Source organism: Chiloscyllium punctatum, chromosome 3 (genome assembly GCF_047496795.1).
Source record: "Chiloscyllium punctatum isolate Juve2018m chromosome 3, sChiPun1.3, whole genome shotgun sequence".
Lineage (NCBI taxonomy): Eukaryota > Metazoa > Chordata > Chondrichthyes > Orectolobiformes > Hemiscylliidae > Chiloscyllium > Chiloscyllium punctatum.
The window spans coordinates 144,149,717-144,167,076 of record NC_092741.1 but is presented as its reverse complement, the minus strand read 5'-3'; the positions used below and the strand labels follow the sequence as shown (position 1 = coordinate 144,167,076).

At 40.0% G+C, this 17,360-nt stretch overlaps 1 protein-coding gene across 1 annotated transcript; it reads right to left on the bottom strand.

Annotated features, from left to right (window-relative positions):
- Nucleotides 1-4,194: 4,194 nt before the first annotated feature.
- On the bottom strand, nucleotides 4,195-16,607 carry trib2 (tribbles pseudokinase 2). Its single transcript, XM_072561949.1, has 4 exons — nucleotides 16,507-16,607; nucleotides 15,117-15,960; nucleotides 14,381-14,673; nucleotides 4,195-7,321 (listed from the first exon to the last, which is right to left on the bottom strand). The coding sequence occupies exons 2-4, from the start codon at nucleotides 15,387-15,389 to the stop codon at nucleotides 6,847-6,849; spliced, it is 1,041 nt and encodes a 346-aa protein (XP_072418050.1). The 5' UTR covers nucleotides 15,390-15,960; nucleotides 16,507-16,607; the 3' UTR covers nucleotides 4,195-6,846.
- Nucleotides 16,608-17,360: the final 753 nt, after the last annotated feature.

Below are 17,360 nucleotides of genomic sequence, written 5' to 3'. Positions count from 1 at the left end.
CTGTAACATGATTTGGCCTGGCTGGGCAGGCTAAAACTAGGGTTCATAATGGTGACAGAGAAATGTCTTCACTCAAGACGGTTGCAAACCTTTGTAATTCACCACTTTTGGGCTATAGATGGTCACGCTATTCAAGACTGAGAACGTAGACATTTAAACTCTGGAGGAATCAAAAGATATGGGTAAAAAGGGAGCGTTCAGTACTCCTCAGAATTCAGAATGAATACCCATGTGGAAATGAAAAAGAATTAAGTTGAGAATGGTGACACAAGGAAGTGGTTAATTCAGTTATATGCTTGACCAATTCCATTCCTTAAGTGTCACTGGATCAAACTCTTGAAACTCCCTCACGAAATGACCTTGTGGGTCAGCCTGTGCTGAATGGACTGCAGAGGTTCAAGGCAGCTCACCACCTTCTTAAGGAGAACAGGGGAACGGGCAATAAATGTGGCAGCAATGCCCACATCTCAGGAATGACTTAATTAAGTTAACCAGATGAGGCAAACAGATGCAACAGCACATTATTGTGTCTGCGGGGAGGGAGAAGAGTGTGAATACCAGGGTGTGGGGAAAGATCACCAGAGCGTGGGGAAAGGAAGTTTGTTCTATTCGGCTGACAAGCAGCTTCTGAACCTTCATTTCATTTTCTTCGTTGCTGATTGAAATTTATGTTCCTATAGCAACAGTGACGATGTGCACTGTTCCTCAATTACTGAACTAGGTTAATAAGTGCCCTGCTATTGTTCATTGGGAGAGAACAAAATTACATCAGTCCCTTTGTTCATCACAAAAAGAACTGATGCCCAATACCGAACTCAGCTGGGAAGTTTGAGACTGCCAGAATCTGAAAAACCAATGCATGACTCTTTGGTATTTTCAAAGCCCTTCCCTTTAACAAGGGGATATACGAAACACTGTTGTAAGCGTGAGACCGTCCAACATTTAAAATAACACTGGTCTATATGCCAAATTGGATTTTTGCCTGGAATGTCCCAGCTCAAAATGTATCAAAAAGCAATTTCAAAAATGCGGAGGTTCAACATGCATGGCATTACCTTCCAGCACACCAGTCACTGATTGAGAGTTAATGTAGCTGTGTCAGCAATTTACTTGGCAAGGGACAGTAGTTATCTATGATCTCAAACATCACTGATCATTGAGAGAACAACTCCTCTGAACAACTGAAAGCCAGTTTAGTTATTTAATGTCACACTGAGAAGCATGATACAAGCTGGAGCGGCAACTGCACTCAATGCTAGTGGTTACCACCCTATCGGTTTGTTAGGCTAATCCTTCCCATCACATTCCGTTCAGAGTGCGGCCCTCCTGATGAAGGGCTTATACATAAAATGTCGATTCTCCTGCTCCTCGGATGCTGCCTGAATGCTGGCTGTGCTTTTCCAGCACCACAGTCTTGACTCTGATCTCTAGCATCTGCAGTCCTCACTTTCTCCTATCACATTTAGTTCAGGCTGATTGTACACAGAGTGCACTGTATTTTGTAAAGAAATACACGTGCTGTGTAAACCACAGTTGTGCATGCTACTAAGCCAAACATTACTCAGAGACTGTACATCATCTATAGAGCCAAATTTCTGCTCATCTTCACAAAAGGCACACATACTGCAATGAGTGTGTTTGGAGGTCTTGCTGTTTTTGAACAAAATATATATTGTTGAATTAAAGGTTCCATGATCTGGAATGCATAGATTCCTAGTCTGAATACTGATGACAATGAAGTTAAAAATGGTTAGTGTGAAAACCCAAAGAAAAAAGGTACAAAGACCTACCACATCAGCATGTGTTTAAGATGAAAGAGCTACACACCACTCACTAATGCACTTTAAAAATAAATTTTGGAACTCTGAAAAACAAATTTTGTTTTTAAATAAGCAGAGAGATCACTGGATTGCCATCTCACATAAACGACATGTCTAGCAATTTCTTTTAGAATCATAAAATACTGCTGGTAGGTTCAGTTAAGGCGAACTTCAGTGCTAAGTTAAAAATCACACAACACCAGATTATAGTCCAACAGGTTTATTTGGAAGCACTAGCTTTCGGAGCGGATATACTCCACAACCATTTGATGAAGGAGTAGCGCTCCGAAAGCTAGTGCTTCCAAATAAACCTGTTGGACTATAACCTGGTGTTGTATGATTTTTAACTTTGTCCACCCCAGTCCAACACCAGCACCTCCAAATCATGACTTCAGTACTACATTTCTTCAATTTTAAATACAGAGGAACATTGATTATCTAGCATTCGATTTTCTGAATTTCAAATTATCCGAACAAGATCACAAGGTCCCGATGTTTGGCTAAACAGTGTTATCCCACATTCAAATATCTGAACATTCGATTATCCAAACAAAATACTCCCCATCTGTGTCTTTCGGATAATTGAGGTTCCTTTGTACACGGTGGCTGTGCCTTAAATTTTATTGCTGAAAATGTGTTGCTGAAAAAGCGCAGCAGGTCAGGCAGCATCCAAGGAACAGGAGAATCGACGTTTCAGGCATCAGCCATTCCTGAAGGAAGGGCTGATGCCCGAAATGTCAATTCTCCTGTTCCTTGGATGCTGCCTGACCTGCTGCGCTTTTCCAGCAACACATTTTCAGCTCTGATCGCCAGCATCTGCAGTCCTCACATTCTCCTTAAATTTTATTTCCTACTTTCAGCACCAGGAAAGAATTTTCCTAAAATGCACCAAAGTCACACAGACGCCCTTGTGACCGGTGATGTAAATCAGTTTTCCAGCAGCTGGTGGTGAAAACAGGGTAAAGCAATACAGTGGAGGGATCAAGTAATGCTCATTCCTGCAGCAACATTCCAGAACCAGGTTGGACTGGTGAGATGGCAGTGTGGATTCCCAAGACCTCCCACCTCCTTTGCCTTAAAAGCAACCAAGCATCAGATAATGATTTGGATACATCCAGTTCATTAAAAGTGGAAATTATGGGGTTCACATGGAGATTTTCTAATGCCAAAATTAGGAAATTGATAGGATTTTTAATTTACGTTCACATAATGTGGAAGTGCCAGTGTTGGATTGGAGTGGACAAGATCAGAAGTCACATAACACCAGATTATAGTCGAACAAGTTTATTTGAAATCACAAGCTTTCGGAGCACTGAAATAGTCATTGGACTACAACCTAGTGTCATGTGACTTCTGACCTACATACACAAACTATATCCTACCGATTGATAATTTGATTCATAAACCTTGATCTTCCACAACCTTAAGACACAGATATTAACATGGGCATTCAACAGTTTTCAAATAGTCTGAATGTACTATTTCCATCAGGGTTGACTCTCACAATGGAGGAACAAAACTGTGGATATTTTATATTTTGAGACAGTTAAAAAGTACTCCACCTCCCAGCAACAAACAGGTGCTGATGCTTGTTTGACCAGGAGTGCTAAGTTTCAGAATTCAAAAAGAAACAAATTTCGTAAGCAAGACATCTCAAATACATTTTATGCAAAGAGTATATTAGGACAATACATAGCCTGTATAGCTAAGCTTAAAAAGTGCCTTCAAAAGGAGTAACAGCTACAAGCAATTGATCATACTGGAGAAACACCGTTTTGGAGCAGCTGAATAAAATGTAAAAGAAACAACATTGACACAGTTGGTATTATGCAAGATCTGGGTCTACTTGAAATTTACAAAGGCTCACTTAAATGGTGTATTTCATAACCAGTGGACATCCCAAAGCAACTTACAACTAAGTACTTCTGAAATACAAGCACTATTGTAGTTCTAAAGTAGTGCCAATGGACTCAAAACGTTAACTGTTTTCTCTCTAAAGATGCTGCCAGACCTGCTGAGATCCTCGAGCAATTTCTGTTTTTGGTGTCACCACTGGAGCATGCCAGTCTGCTCACAGAATTCTGACACAAACCTCTGCATGAATGAACTGGTACAGATCAACAAATGATTAAAAAAATTGAAATTCCTTATAAGTCCCCAAAGTAACACCACAAATATCAGATGGCCATATGCATGCTGCTTTTGCCCAAATATGCCACTGTTTCTTTAGAAAGAAATATTTAATGCCCAATTGTCTTAATATCTCACCCCAACCCTCCCAAAAACAGAGTTGGAATCATTCAAATTGGTTCCACATTTTAGTCACAAGAGAATAAAATCATGTGTATGATAGTTTAGAAAAAAATAGCAGCAGTTAGTTGTGCAATTCACAATTTATTTACTGAAGGAGAAGATCAGGACAAAACATCAAACCAAATACAATACAAACACCAGAGGCAGTAAAACCCACCATGCAGTCTCCTCTGTTCCCCTTCCACTTTACACAAACAAAAAGACGAGTAGTCCCTCTCAACACAGCACCATCCACAGAGTGAATATGAATTCACTCCCTTTTTTAATCGTGATTTTTGAGAAATTTTAAATTAAAACTTGGCAAATCAGCTGCAGCTTTCCCCACATCCCTACCCCACCCACCCCATGAGAACTTTAACTAACCATCCTCTTTGTGTTCTGAATTGGCATATACAAGCTCTCCTGAAACGCAGGCAATAGCATCCATAAGCCAAATAGGTCAAGTAGCTGTACGTACATGCAACAGACTATAAAAGCACAAATTCAAGTTAACAGATACGTACTACAGAGTCCACATATACCTACCCAAGAACATGACCATTTCACAGAACTGGTACAGGCAGTAATCAAACAATCAAGGTACTGGAGACAACACAGGAAAAAAAAAGGTATGCAAGGTAAGAAATTTCTAATATATAGCAATTTGAAAGCAGAAAAAGTAATTTGACAAGTTAAAATTAAAAAGTACAACTTATTCAGGGTTTGAGATACATACTGTACACAGATTTGTCTATGCTCAATCATTTTACAAATAGAATCCATAAAATGTGCTTGCATTGAATAGAATTCATCATTAAAAAGTCATATTTATGCTTTATTTAATCAAGGGCAATAAAACCAGTCAATTACTAAACTATTATTCAAATTACTTTGCTGAACCATACAACCAAGTTTAATCTAAATGCCTAATGCCTCCACAACTAATTCAAAAGGAAGTTGTGCAAATGAACAATTAATGCTTTATGCATGCAACCAAACTGCACCAGGTTCATTACAAAAAGGAGCCCACAAAACAAGTAGATTCAAAACAATGGCAGATATTTGTGGTCAGTCAGTCCAGGCACCATAAATATTTTCAGACACTGGCTAGGGTGCCTGGTGGAAGCAGAACCTTCAAAAGTACGAAGGAAATAAAAATTAGGAACAATTGCCATTTGTTCCTGTTATTTTTCCAGGCCATTTACTTTTAATGCAAAAAGTATACTTTATTTTTTTAGAAACCTGCATTGTCAGGAACAGACTGAATATTCCAGGACTTCATTTCAGAATTAACCTGTATAGCACTAAGCCATAAAACAGAACATTTATCAGAACTAACCATTTTGTCATTCACTTGTGTGCTAACTCAAAGCTTATTTATATTGCAATATTACTGATTTGAGAGTGCTTATTATTTGCACAACTATTCCTTTTAAGTCTTACACGTGTAAGAAGTCCTGTGTTTGTAACAGGGCAAGGTAGGCAAGTAGTCTAATTAAATATACAATCTCACAAATATTGCAATCAATGCAACAGATCACAGCTGAAAAGTAGCTAGATGTATTCACAAAGTCTTTCTTTCAAGAACAAGGATCTACTACTTCATATTTATAACACTGACAATATATGTAGCTGTTACCGTTTCAGCAGGAATGTGGGCACTTTTCAAAGAAAAAATAATTGGTTTCAAGAAGATTAGGTTAAAGAAAAATGTGGGATATGATCGTTCAACTTAACTGCCATACCATTTACAGCACCATGCTTCAACAGAGATAGGACCGATGACCAGTGGAAAAAAAAAGGTAAAATACAAAATACATCTTAACACTGTTTCAGAATACTGAAGTCCAAAATAAACAAACTACCAAATGTGTAAAGATTGTACTATTGGTAATATTGGGTAATACACATTTTCTCTGCATTAATACAATGGTTCCAGTAGATATATTTCAAACCCTGAATGTTTGCCAATAAGGACTTCCCTTCCAGCGAAATTACATGACATTTCATTTCAATAGCTCCTGCCAATCTGCACTGAAGTACTGTACACACAACAGATGAGTTATTCCCTCTTAGGGAACAGAGCACTAAAAATGCTCTGCTTCTGACAGTATTAAGTTTATTCAGAAAGAAAAAAAATACACAAGATAATGAAAGTAGCTACATATAAACACAAGCATTTCCTTTAGCACCCGCATTTTATGTCGGTGTGTGTGCACCTAATTCTTTTTTAATGAAACACATTGAATAAAATGTTTAAACATCAGAAACAAATTTAGGAGACTCTTATAGGAGGATTGTACGTTCCCTGAATAATGAGAGAAGGAAAATAATTAACAGTGCGATGCCAATGTGTTACATTGTGTCGAGGCTAATTAAGTTTCTATTTGTGATTTGTAACCATCATAAAATGAGTGATGAACTGCACAATTATGCATGGGTGCAGTATTCAGCCCTCTCTGTGGCTCCATGAGATGAGAAGCTGCAACATTTTACACTGCCTTTTCCTCCCAAATCAATCTAACTTGATAGCAGAACCACCCAATTTGTTGTGCTACATGTCAACCCTGAAACATCCCACTCTTCTCAGTCATTTTAAGTCACTGTACATCTGCACCATTTTTGCTTCCAAGCTAGGTCGATTCGAGGTACCATTTATCAGTTCTGGAAGGATTCCACGTGGTGGGTACCAGCTGCTAATATCTTCTCGACAACACTCAAACTGTGAGCAAACTCAGTTGAAAAAGGGGTCCAAGTCAACATCCATATTCACATCAGGTACCAACTGATCAGCTGCTTCTTTTTCGTTAGCACCATATCCGGAACTAGGAGCTGCAAAATCAGAGGCAAACCAGGGATGGTCCAAGATTTCCCGGGATGTCAGCCTTTCCAAAGGCTCACGACGCAAAATGCTACGGATTAGGCATTTAGCCCGTGGGGAAAGAGTTTCTGGAATGTTAAACTGGCCACGTCGAATCTTGCTGAAGAGTGAGCTTGGTTCCACATCATGAAAGGGATACCGTCCAACCAGCATCGTGTACAGCATTACTCCAAGACTCCAAACATCAGCTGCCTTACCAGAGTAGCTGCCATTGGTGTTAAGGATCTCTGGGCTCACATACGCTGGACATCCATGTTTGTCAGAGAGTGCATCAACTTCGCCATTCAAGATATAAGCATCCTCCAAACTTTCCAACTTCACTTGTGTCCTACAAAAGAAAAGCGTCACATCTTGTCAAGCAAATGACTTTAAATTCAAAGAAACAAAGCATTCCAAAAATTACAAATGACTAACATCTGGCTGGAACTTTCACATGGTGTAACAAATGGGTGTACAGATAAACCTTGAATACGGCAGACTTGACATTTCTGCATTTCACATTAACACAGCTACTGTTAGATATTACCCAACTTACAGTCAACTAGATATGCACAGCATTTAGAATAATACAAGTGAAAGAATCAAAAACCAACACTACTGCCTTAAGAGCAAGGAGCATTCATTATTAGAGTAACAAGAACTGAAATCTCTCCATTCCATTTTAAAAGCTATACAGCAGGACTTTTAACCAGAAAAGCCATGAAATGGAAATTCAATGGAAATTTCTTCTGGCTCCCGATACATCCAATTCCAAATTTGAGAATAGGTCATAGACTTCCTCCTGCCATCCACCACAAAATCCAGGCTCAGGAACAGAAAGGAGGACATGGATCAAATATGTTTTTCAGTGCTTGCAATTCACCACACAATTGTGCAGAGTTATACGGGCAGGCATTGCGGGTCAGCCTCTCTCATTTCACAGCACAGCTTTTAACAAAATCCCATACTGAAGAAAAAATGTAATAAGCAGGCAATCAATTCGGAAGAGAACATTATTTTAAATGGATTAATACAGAATCCCCCAATGTACTACAACTCCAGCTCAAATGTTAATAAGCACAAAACTTGGTATCTGGTTTTTCTTGAAAGCCAAAAAGTCAAATCAAGAATCTAGCTTGATGATGTGAATTTCTCTATTCGTGATGTGAATTTGAGTTAAATCTAGTGGATGCCAGAGTTTCAATGTTTGCATATGACAAGGTTTGTTGTCTTTACTCATGGAATTATTTTGATGCTTCAGTTTATAATTCAATACTTCCTGCATTTTGCCCCTTTAACCGTGTAAAGTTCAAATAACTTTAGCAGTAAGTTGTGCATTCCTGATCCCATTCAGTTGCTGTATTAAAAGAGATTTGGGTCATATCTCAATTTTTATCAATTACTGCACTTTAAACTGATTCTTTCTGCCAGGAAAAGAGAGGACTTCAGATGCTGGAGATCAGAGTCGATGGGGGTGTTGGAAAAGCACAGCAGGTGATGAAGGGCTTATGACTGAAACGTTGATTCTCCAGCTTCTCGGATGCTGCCTGACATTACTGTGCTTTTCCAGCATTCCAATCTCAACAGAGATTCCTTTTGCCGACAGGAACCGTTTCTTCCTATTTACTCTGTTCAGATCCCTCATGATTTTGAATACATCTGTCGCTGTCATGTCAACCTGATCTTCATTGTTGATTTTTCCAACATAATTGAAATTCCTCATCCCGAAGACTATTGTCATGAATCTGTTCTCCAATGCCTGCATATCCTTTCTAACACGTGGTGCCCACAACTCCAGTTGAGGCCAAAATGTTGATTTATATTGATTTAAGTTTCTTTGCTTTTGTACTACGCCCCTAATGATAAAACTAATACAAAATATGCTTTATCAACAGCTCTCAGTCTGTCCTGCCACCTTTAAATTGATTTCTGCAAAAATACATCCAGGTAATTTTGCTCCTAAATCTCCATTTCAAAATAAAGAGTATTGTGTTGTTCATATCAAAGTAAATCGCTTCACCTTTTATTAAAAAAATGAAAGTTCCACAACGTCTGCTCTTGAGTATGCTAAGCCAACACAAAATTTGTTCAGAACCTTTGAAGAACAGCATTTAAATATTCAAAGTAATGTTTCATGCATTTTGCACTGCCATCTTAGTTTGTTTCCATAGTGATACTGTGCATGAGATTATGGATGAAATTCAATGCACCAGCTGTCACAGAATAAGCTCTTTGATATATCAATTCCTCGGATATTACAGTGTGGACATATTCGGTTGTCACTCTCATGTGCCCAATTTACACAAATCAACAGTGAAGTATAGAAGAAATGGGAGAAACGTACTAAAAACAACAATGCAATGAAGAGTTAAAAAAAGTAATACAATATGGCATTTAAACTGTAGGCAATATTTCTAACAATGGAATTGCTTGTTGAACCAGAGTATATGAACAAAACAGACGCTGTTTGGGAGCAAATTACAGCAGCAATCTACTGTGAATGGGGCAGACTCCCACATCAATGACAGCTCTATGCAAGTTCAAAGAGTATTACAAATAAACAAAGCATTATTCAATCAAATAATTCAAAACACCACAACGCAATAAATATAAAAATTGCAATTGCACAACTTGGAGAGGAATGTGGCAATTTATTTTGTTATCTGAACACAGTCTCCTCCTTGTTGCGACACTTCATTTGGATAGCATTAATGCTCAGTTAGTACCCTGGTTAAATGCACACTCAGCTCTTGCACAGCCTTGGACTAGTGGGAGGAAGTCTTAATGAACTCTGCTTCAGGTTAAACATTTTTAACCATTAAAAATGTTGCTATTTTATAAAATTATACGTGTTTATCACAGCTTCAGTCTTTCAGAGGTCTGATCCCAAATGTGGAATACAGCTACATGCGCATGCAAAAACTTTTCATACACAGAAGTCCAAACTCTGGTCTCCACTAGATTAACTCAGAAATTCACATCACCAAGCTAGATCTTCTGTTGAGGAAAAGGACAAAGTAAAGGCCTGGGATCAATATTCAGGACTCACTGTTGGGGAAAAGAGTGTGTATGTGGAATCAGGATTAAGGTTATTGCAATATCCCTCATTGACTCCATCATTTAAACCCATGCAGAAACAGCACCTTGCTCAAGTGACTGAAGTCCCAAAGCACCAGAGACCGTAAATTAAAATGAGTCACCACACCCAAAGGTTGAAGGGGAACAACGTAAGTTAGGAAATTGGTCACTTACAGAGTAGTAATGAAGTCCTGGTAACAAAGAGATAGAACAACTATTCAGGAGACAAACAAATTGTGCAAAATGATGCATTAACTGTTGAAGAAGTAAATCTACTCTCAAAACTTTCAAGTACTTAAAACCCACTACTTCTGCTCAAAATGTGGTTGGCTGAGGCACCCATCACCGCTCCAGCACATACAAAGAATCCTGAAATTATCATGCTGAAGCAGCTCAGAAAATTCTACAAACCAAATCATACCAGCTAATGGGCCAATTAAGAAAAGAAGATGTATAATTAGCATACACATATTTGGAGTAATGGTAGGAAGTTTATTGAAGCTTTGAAATCCAGCTTTCAAAGAGCTGTTGCAGTCAGCAGGGATTAGGAATTGTAATTTAGAAAAATGGCTTTAATACCCACAACATTTATCCTTTGTTGTTAATTTCAAGGTTAACACTGAATTTCTAGAACATGACTTCAGCTTGCAGCAATGCAACTAGGGAAGGTGACACCTACAGCTAAGTAATTATGCCAGAATTTGGAGACATCTGCTGCTGACACATCTTATCCATCCCAAGACTAGGCAGAGGTAGGTGGGAGTCATATCTTAAGTATACCATGAATAGGCACTACACCATCCAGACAACCACCTGCTCCTGGCTACCAGAAATTCAGCATCATCTACACTGCTGTTGCCAGGCAACACAATTCAGGATGTGTCAAATAATCAAAGTAGCCCCAGGTGCATGATACCCTAAATGAATTAACAAATAGCGCATTATTTCCACATATTTATCACATACCTAGTGACAGACTAATTTACAATTAGTCACAACTTAATGCTCAGAAAGCACCATTCTCAACCTATATTGCAAGATATAGTTTTGAATATTTTACTTTGGTTCACACTGTGACTGTTGTTAATCCCATACTTCATTCATAAAATATTAAGAAGTATACTTTTTCTAGATATTGATGCTACATATAATGAGGTACATGATATAAAGTTTGCTGAAGCCCTAGAAATAAATACTGCATTCATTCAGGAACATTTCTCGATGCTCTGCTTAGAAAGATTTCCACACTCATTTTAACCAGTTACGTGCTGTGGCTAGATTTTCCAAAAAGAATTCTGAAACTTTTGGTCAGCCAACTTATGTAAAGATTATCCCATGGCACTCTTTAAAAATTACAGAAAAATCAATTATAATGGGACAATTAATACAAGCTTACAGAAATATATAACCTTGGATATATGAATTACTAAAGTAATAAGGACTGTACTGTGACCAGAGCAAAGAACATTTTTGAACTGAGAGCCAATTATCCAGATTCACATTTTCATTGGTGGAGAAATTAAGTTTTACATATAGCTGTTGCTTGTGTTTTTACTTAAATATATAAAATTAGTGTAAGAATTCCTGTGCCTGGCGAGTTAAGTAATTTGAAACCTTTTTCTGCAATTTTCATTCCAATGGAAGAAAACTTTTTACATCAGTGGTATCATCGATACATATTTCACTTCCAACACTAGATTCCACAAGCTAATTTAAAGTCTCAAGTGACCTCCCACAAAGCATTAATTGAATGCATGACTAATTTGTTATGCAAGCAAATAATTAGTTAATATGTTGCACACAAAGTAAATTATCAGTTCACAACAGAATCAGATCTGAAGCTCAGGGTGATACTTAAAATGCAGGTACACCACCCCTTTGAACCAACCTAAATAAAGAGCCCGCAAACAGTAAGGACTGCCACCAATTCCAATTTCCCATTCAAGTGAGGTATCAGCAAATACTAGAACACTTGTGCTGACATTAGCCTGCCATGTATGTTACTTGTCGTAAATATGTTCTCAAGTGTCCACGTAGAGAGTATGAGTTGTTGAAGATGAACAAAATTTAGGTTTTCCAATATTAGGTGACAAGTTTTTTAAGCAGGAATTTTCAACTTACCAATGACAAAGATTAGTACGAAATGAAAACATCCTTCCAAAAAGGCACATTAATTTTTTTTTAAAAGTAGCTTGCTATCAAATTTGGATATTTTAAAAAGCTACATTGTAACTTTTCTGGTTTAACAACATGATTACTTTGAAACCTGTTGGATGGGCTTTCGACTCAACTTAAAACCTTTATTGGCTGCAGCAGTTAAAGTAACTATAAAGAGGCAACTTCCCCTTCCACAATCACAGTCTGAGTCACTCTGCTCTTCTGTTTTCCTCATCTTGTCCAGACCCAGATGGCTGTGGACAAGGGGTATGCAGCACCTGCCAGTCTACAAGGTCTTCCATGTGCACAAGAAGTGTTTGATCCTTTGGTAACACAGTGAGAGTGCCTTCATTGTGTGATTCAATTCTGTATTAGCTGGGCTCCATTTTTTAAAAAAGTGAACCTTTGTTTGATGATACTGGGAGCAAACCAGTGTTACCTTATTTATAAATTAGGTCAAAGACAATCTATCTGCAGCTTCTGCTCAGGCAGCCTTCAATAGGAAATGTGGAGAAGGCAATGACTTTTTTTGCAAAGCAAAAAGCAAAATAAACCTCTTCAGATTGTTGCTAAACAGCTGTCTAGGTAGCAGAAAGGAAACTACGTGTTTGTAAATGCCTTCCCATTGCTGTGTGAATGAGACCACAGAGCAAGCCGCCGGAAACACGCTTCTGTCGCCATAGAGAGTTGGGGAACCTGTCACCAGGGTAAGCCTCACCTCACCCAGCCCACATCTCAAAGAGCTGAATACAACGCTGCAGTTTCTGAGTGAGCAGCTGCACACACTGTCCGCTTTAGCAGCGAGCTGCAGACTGTAAGCTGATGAACCACGACGTGCAGGAGCGGTTTTAAGAGTGCACACAAGCCAGATTATCCCCATACCGATCTTATCGAGGCAAATTTGAAATGAAAAACATGCAAATTGCAACATAAGACGTATCCGTCTAAAGTACGATTCCACTGTGTATTGCAAACGAGCGGCTGTCTCTGCGGCTTTGTGAGGAATTAGCATTGAGAGTGATTTTGCACTGTGCATCCATGGACCAGTGCACATGCAAGTGCTGAAATGTGCAATGGAGGCATTCCGCTCTTTATTTGCAATCCACGGCGACCTTCCCAGCTAAAGTGCACTGCTCTTCCCATCTACTAGCATTCACTGCAGTTACATCGATGCTCATTTTCAGCAATATATTTAGCAAGCTCACCCAAACAAATCCAACCACCGCTCTACCGAGTGGCTCCACATTTGTACAATTCATGGGAGTTGCAGCTAACTCACAACCCTATTTGGCCATAACAATAATTAAGTAAAACAAAATATAGGGAGTACCTTACTCTGTTGTGCCACAGATTGCTTAAAGCCGCCTTTTGTTTACATTAACGGGAATAAGAACAACAGCGGACATATGTTCAATTAAACTATTTTCTGTTCAAAGTGAGTGGATATTTAGCCCAGCTTCGGGAATCAAATCTAGTATCGAATTCACTCGCACGTCAGAAGCACGTTGGTCGTTTTTTTGTATCAAATCCGTGAAGCTACAAAAGCTGACTCCTTCCGTGACTGTACTCTGCAAGGTTGTGACCTCGGGTTCAGTGCGTGGGAAGGACACAGAATCTTGTAACACAGCAGCCCTTCCATGTCAATACCGTCTGATGGCCCCTAACCTGATCAACACGCTAAACGCCAGGGAGCAGAAAGATGAAACTACAGTCTTCTTTCACATAGGGGGAGCTGGTCTAATAAATAGTTCGATATCATTACTGCCTATTTACCTCTTCACACACACACCACCCCCCCCCCCCCTCCCCTCCCCTCCCCAACACCATCCCAGAGGGAAAAAAATAATTAACATTTAATTAAACAAATTGCAATGTAATGAGACCCACTCGGAGGACAAAAAGGCTTGAGTCAACTTTTAAAATAAGTTGTAAGATACTAGGTAATGGGAGAGACTTCAGACTCCGAAACCTCGATCTAAACAGAAACCAACAGCGGAACAACTAGTTACCTTATTTACCAGTTCATATAACGTCATTGACAAAACAGATCACCGGAGTGTAGCAGTTTAAACGAAAAATGCAGAATGTTATTTCGTGCAGAGCTGATTGCAGTCCTGTATCACTATGTCAAAACCTCTTATGTTTTATTTGATGGACTGGTTGCCAAACCTACCGTTCCTCGTCTTTAAATACGAATTTCCTTAATTTGAGATCTCGCAGGACCACACCATTGTCATGGCAGTGCGCTACAGCAGAGGTTATCTGGTGGAACAGTCTGGCTGCCTCGTCCTCCCTGAGCCTTTTGCAAGTGCGTACAAATGAATGCATATCCCCATGACTCTTCTCAAAGAAAACATACGATCGCTGCTCCCCCAGCAAAATTTCTGTTATCTGGTTGATGCTTTCGTGGGCAGACAGATAAAAATAAGCTGCTAATGTTTCTTGATATCGGCTAACGTCGAATACCTGTGGAAACAAAAAGAGTGAAATCTGACATCTTTTCCTCCTACTACAATAAGCAGCAATATGGGTTAATACTTAAGGGACCCAATATATTCACTGCCTTGCATTAAACCACAGATGCTATGGTTAAAATAAAAATCGAATACAATGGCCCATTAATTTCTAATCCTTATGGTGCAGCTTAAAAGTTTCAGTAAATATCCTCTTCCAAAAGGGAGTTACCGAATGAACTTCATAAAGCTCTAGAAATTTACTAAACTTCAATGGATTCAATAGCGTAAGTTTTTTTTTAAAACTCTAACGTCTCGTTAACAAAAGACTGTACTTTCAATTCATTTGCCTCTAGGGTACTGTATGTTACACTGTGTGCACACGTCATTGATTCTGAATCGAATGCTGCTTCGCTGGTTAAACTATGGATAATGGTGTGTGTACATATTTTTTACCTTACACACGAGCTCCTCGCCGCTATGCAAATGCACTGCCCCAAGCACGTGGTCACCCTCTAAAGGCTCCAACAATAGATACTGTCCGATTTGAGAAATGCAATGAGAAGAGTTCGGAGTTTCAGGTGGGCTGGGTGAGCCGAGGTTCGGGCTGAAACTTTGGCTGCAGTCACTAGTCCTCACACAAGACAATTCTTCATATTCGTGATGACTCTTATGTCTCGACCGTCCATACCTTACAATGCTGATTGGACTGGATCGCTGTATGTTCATGTGGCTGTAAATAGTGGTCCGGTTAAACAAAAGGGTTTTACTGACAAGCGTCCACGTTTGTTGACAGTAGTTTAAAAAGGATTTAAAAATGAACTCCACAAACTGTAGAAGCGTCTGTTTTGCACTTTGGTCGAGACTTGTAGGTCCAGCTCTTTTTTTTTGCGTGTTCCTCCAGCAGCAGTAAAATGAGTTCTTTATTTTAAAACGAGCACCATTTGTAGGAATAATGCAGACTGTGTGTTTATTGCTACAGCTTTTGTCTTTTGCATAGATGATTCGGGTGGGTCATACAAATGCAGCTGTTAAGAGAGCGAGCAGCCCAATGCAATCAGAGCCCTGATTTTTGTCGAAGTGGAAAGTGGAGCGCCAGTTCACAATGCGTTTTGTTCCTGTGGTTACGGAAGGGTATGTGCCGCAACGAGTGAATGACTGAGAGAGAGAGAGTGGCCCAGGCGCTTACATACACAAGCCAACCAGGTGACGATCGACTCAGGGGAACCCACTCAGTTCCTCAGCCTCCGACTCTAGATGGCGTCCGATTCCCTCTGTAGCCGTCTTTCTCTCTTTGCAGCTGAAACAAAATAGCCTCAAACTATCATCAAACAAGAGTACGGCATTCACCCTCTCGTCATCTGCTTTGCAATGTCCAAGTACAACTTTCAAGGAGATTTATTTTGCACGTACGCACTCATGAGAGAGAAAGAGAAAAAAAAGTCTTTGGCTGGCGAGTGCTTTCCAATATTGGCAAGCACCTATGAGATGTGCGTATATAATTTTAAAAATATAACAGTCAAGGACAAAAGAGATCAATGGTATCGTGTTCCCACCGAACAGTCTTAATGCCCCCAAGCACAGCGATGAAACTGATAAACTCCAGATGCCTTTGCAACTGCACAGTTGCGGAGATAACGACCTTGGGATGCAGAACGTTGCTTTGTTTTTGGAATTTTTTTTGTTTTGCAAATCAAAATGTCCCGGAAAGAAAAATATCTGCAAATTTTTTTTTGCACTAGATAAAGGGATGCCCGATAGAACGGGGCCGATCCCTTTTAGCAACAGCCGACATAAGACATGATTTCTTTTTCCTCTTCCTTTCCGCTGCCTGTCTATTACTTACGTGGCTGCAATCTGAGTAATGTCAGCGGCGGCGGCAGTAGCAACAGCACCATTAACTCCCATTCAATGCAATCGCTGACTGCGGTCCACTGCGCCTTACACTAACCCTGATAAGTCAATGGCCCGCTTCCCGGATCCCCCAGGCTGTCAATCATCCGGGATCCCGTAGCCCATTGGTCGGCCGGCCTGTCAATCAAGGCCCATGCGTCACCGCTGCTGATCAGGTTAGTCCTCCTTCACTCGCGAAAGTAGGTGATATCTCTCCGCGCCCTGTGTGTGTGTGTGTGTGTGGAGAGGGCGCTTCAAACCTCTCCAGGACCACGGCTCTTACCGCAGCACGGGATCATGCACTTCCAGAGTGCTGATGCAAAGCAAGGTTGCCCCTCCCGTGCTTTTGATTTTGCAATGTCGGGGCTCCGAGGGTAGAGGAGCATGGGCGCACTACTTTCTTTCCACTCTGGTATTCAATGAAGCGGCGGAGGGTTTCGGAGGGTTGGGTGAGCCGGCTCGCAACCTGATCCCCAGCAGCTGCGTCTCTTTATTCATAGTTATTCATAGAGGAGGTGAATGCTGAGGGCAACCTTGCGCAATACACTGAGGAATGCAGGCAGCAGGAAGAAAGCCACAGGCAACAGCATTCTTTTCTGCTGGATCTCTCCCCTCCTTGCCATAGCCATGCAGTTGCAGTATATGTCCCGTGGATGTTTTAAGAGTTCCAGGTACATACTGTAAATCTCCCACCCCCCCTCCAACATCACCCATCGTAATGCTTATTAAAAGTAATGCGTGCATTTTAACAAAAATAAAGTCCACGAGCATGCACTGCCGCCACCAGCGAGGCTCAGTGTGTACCAT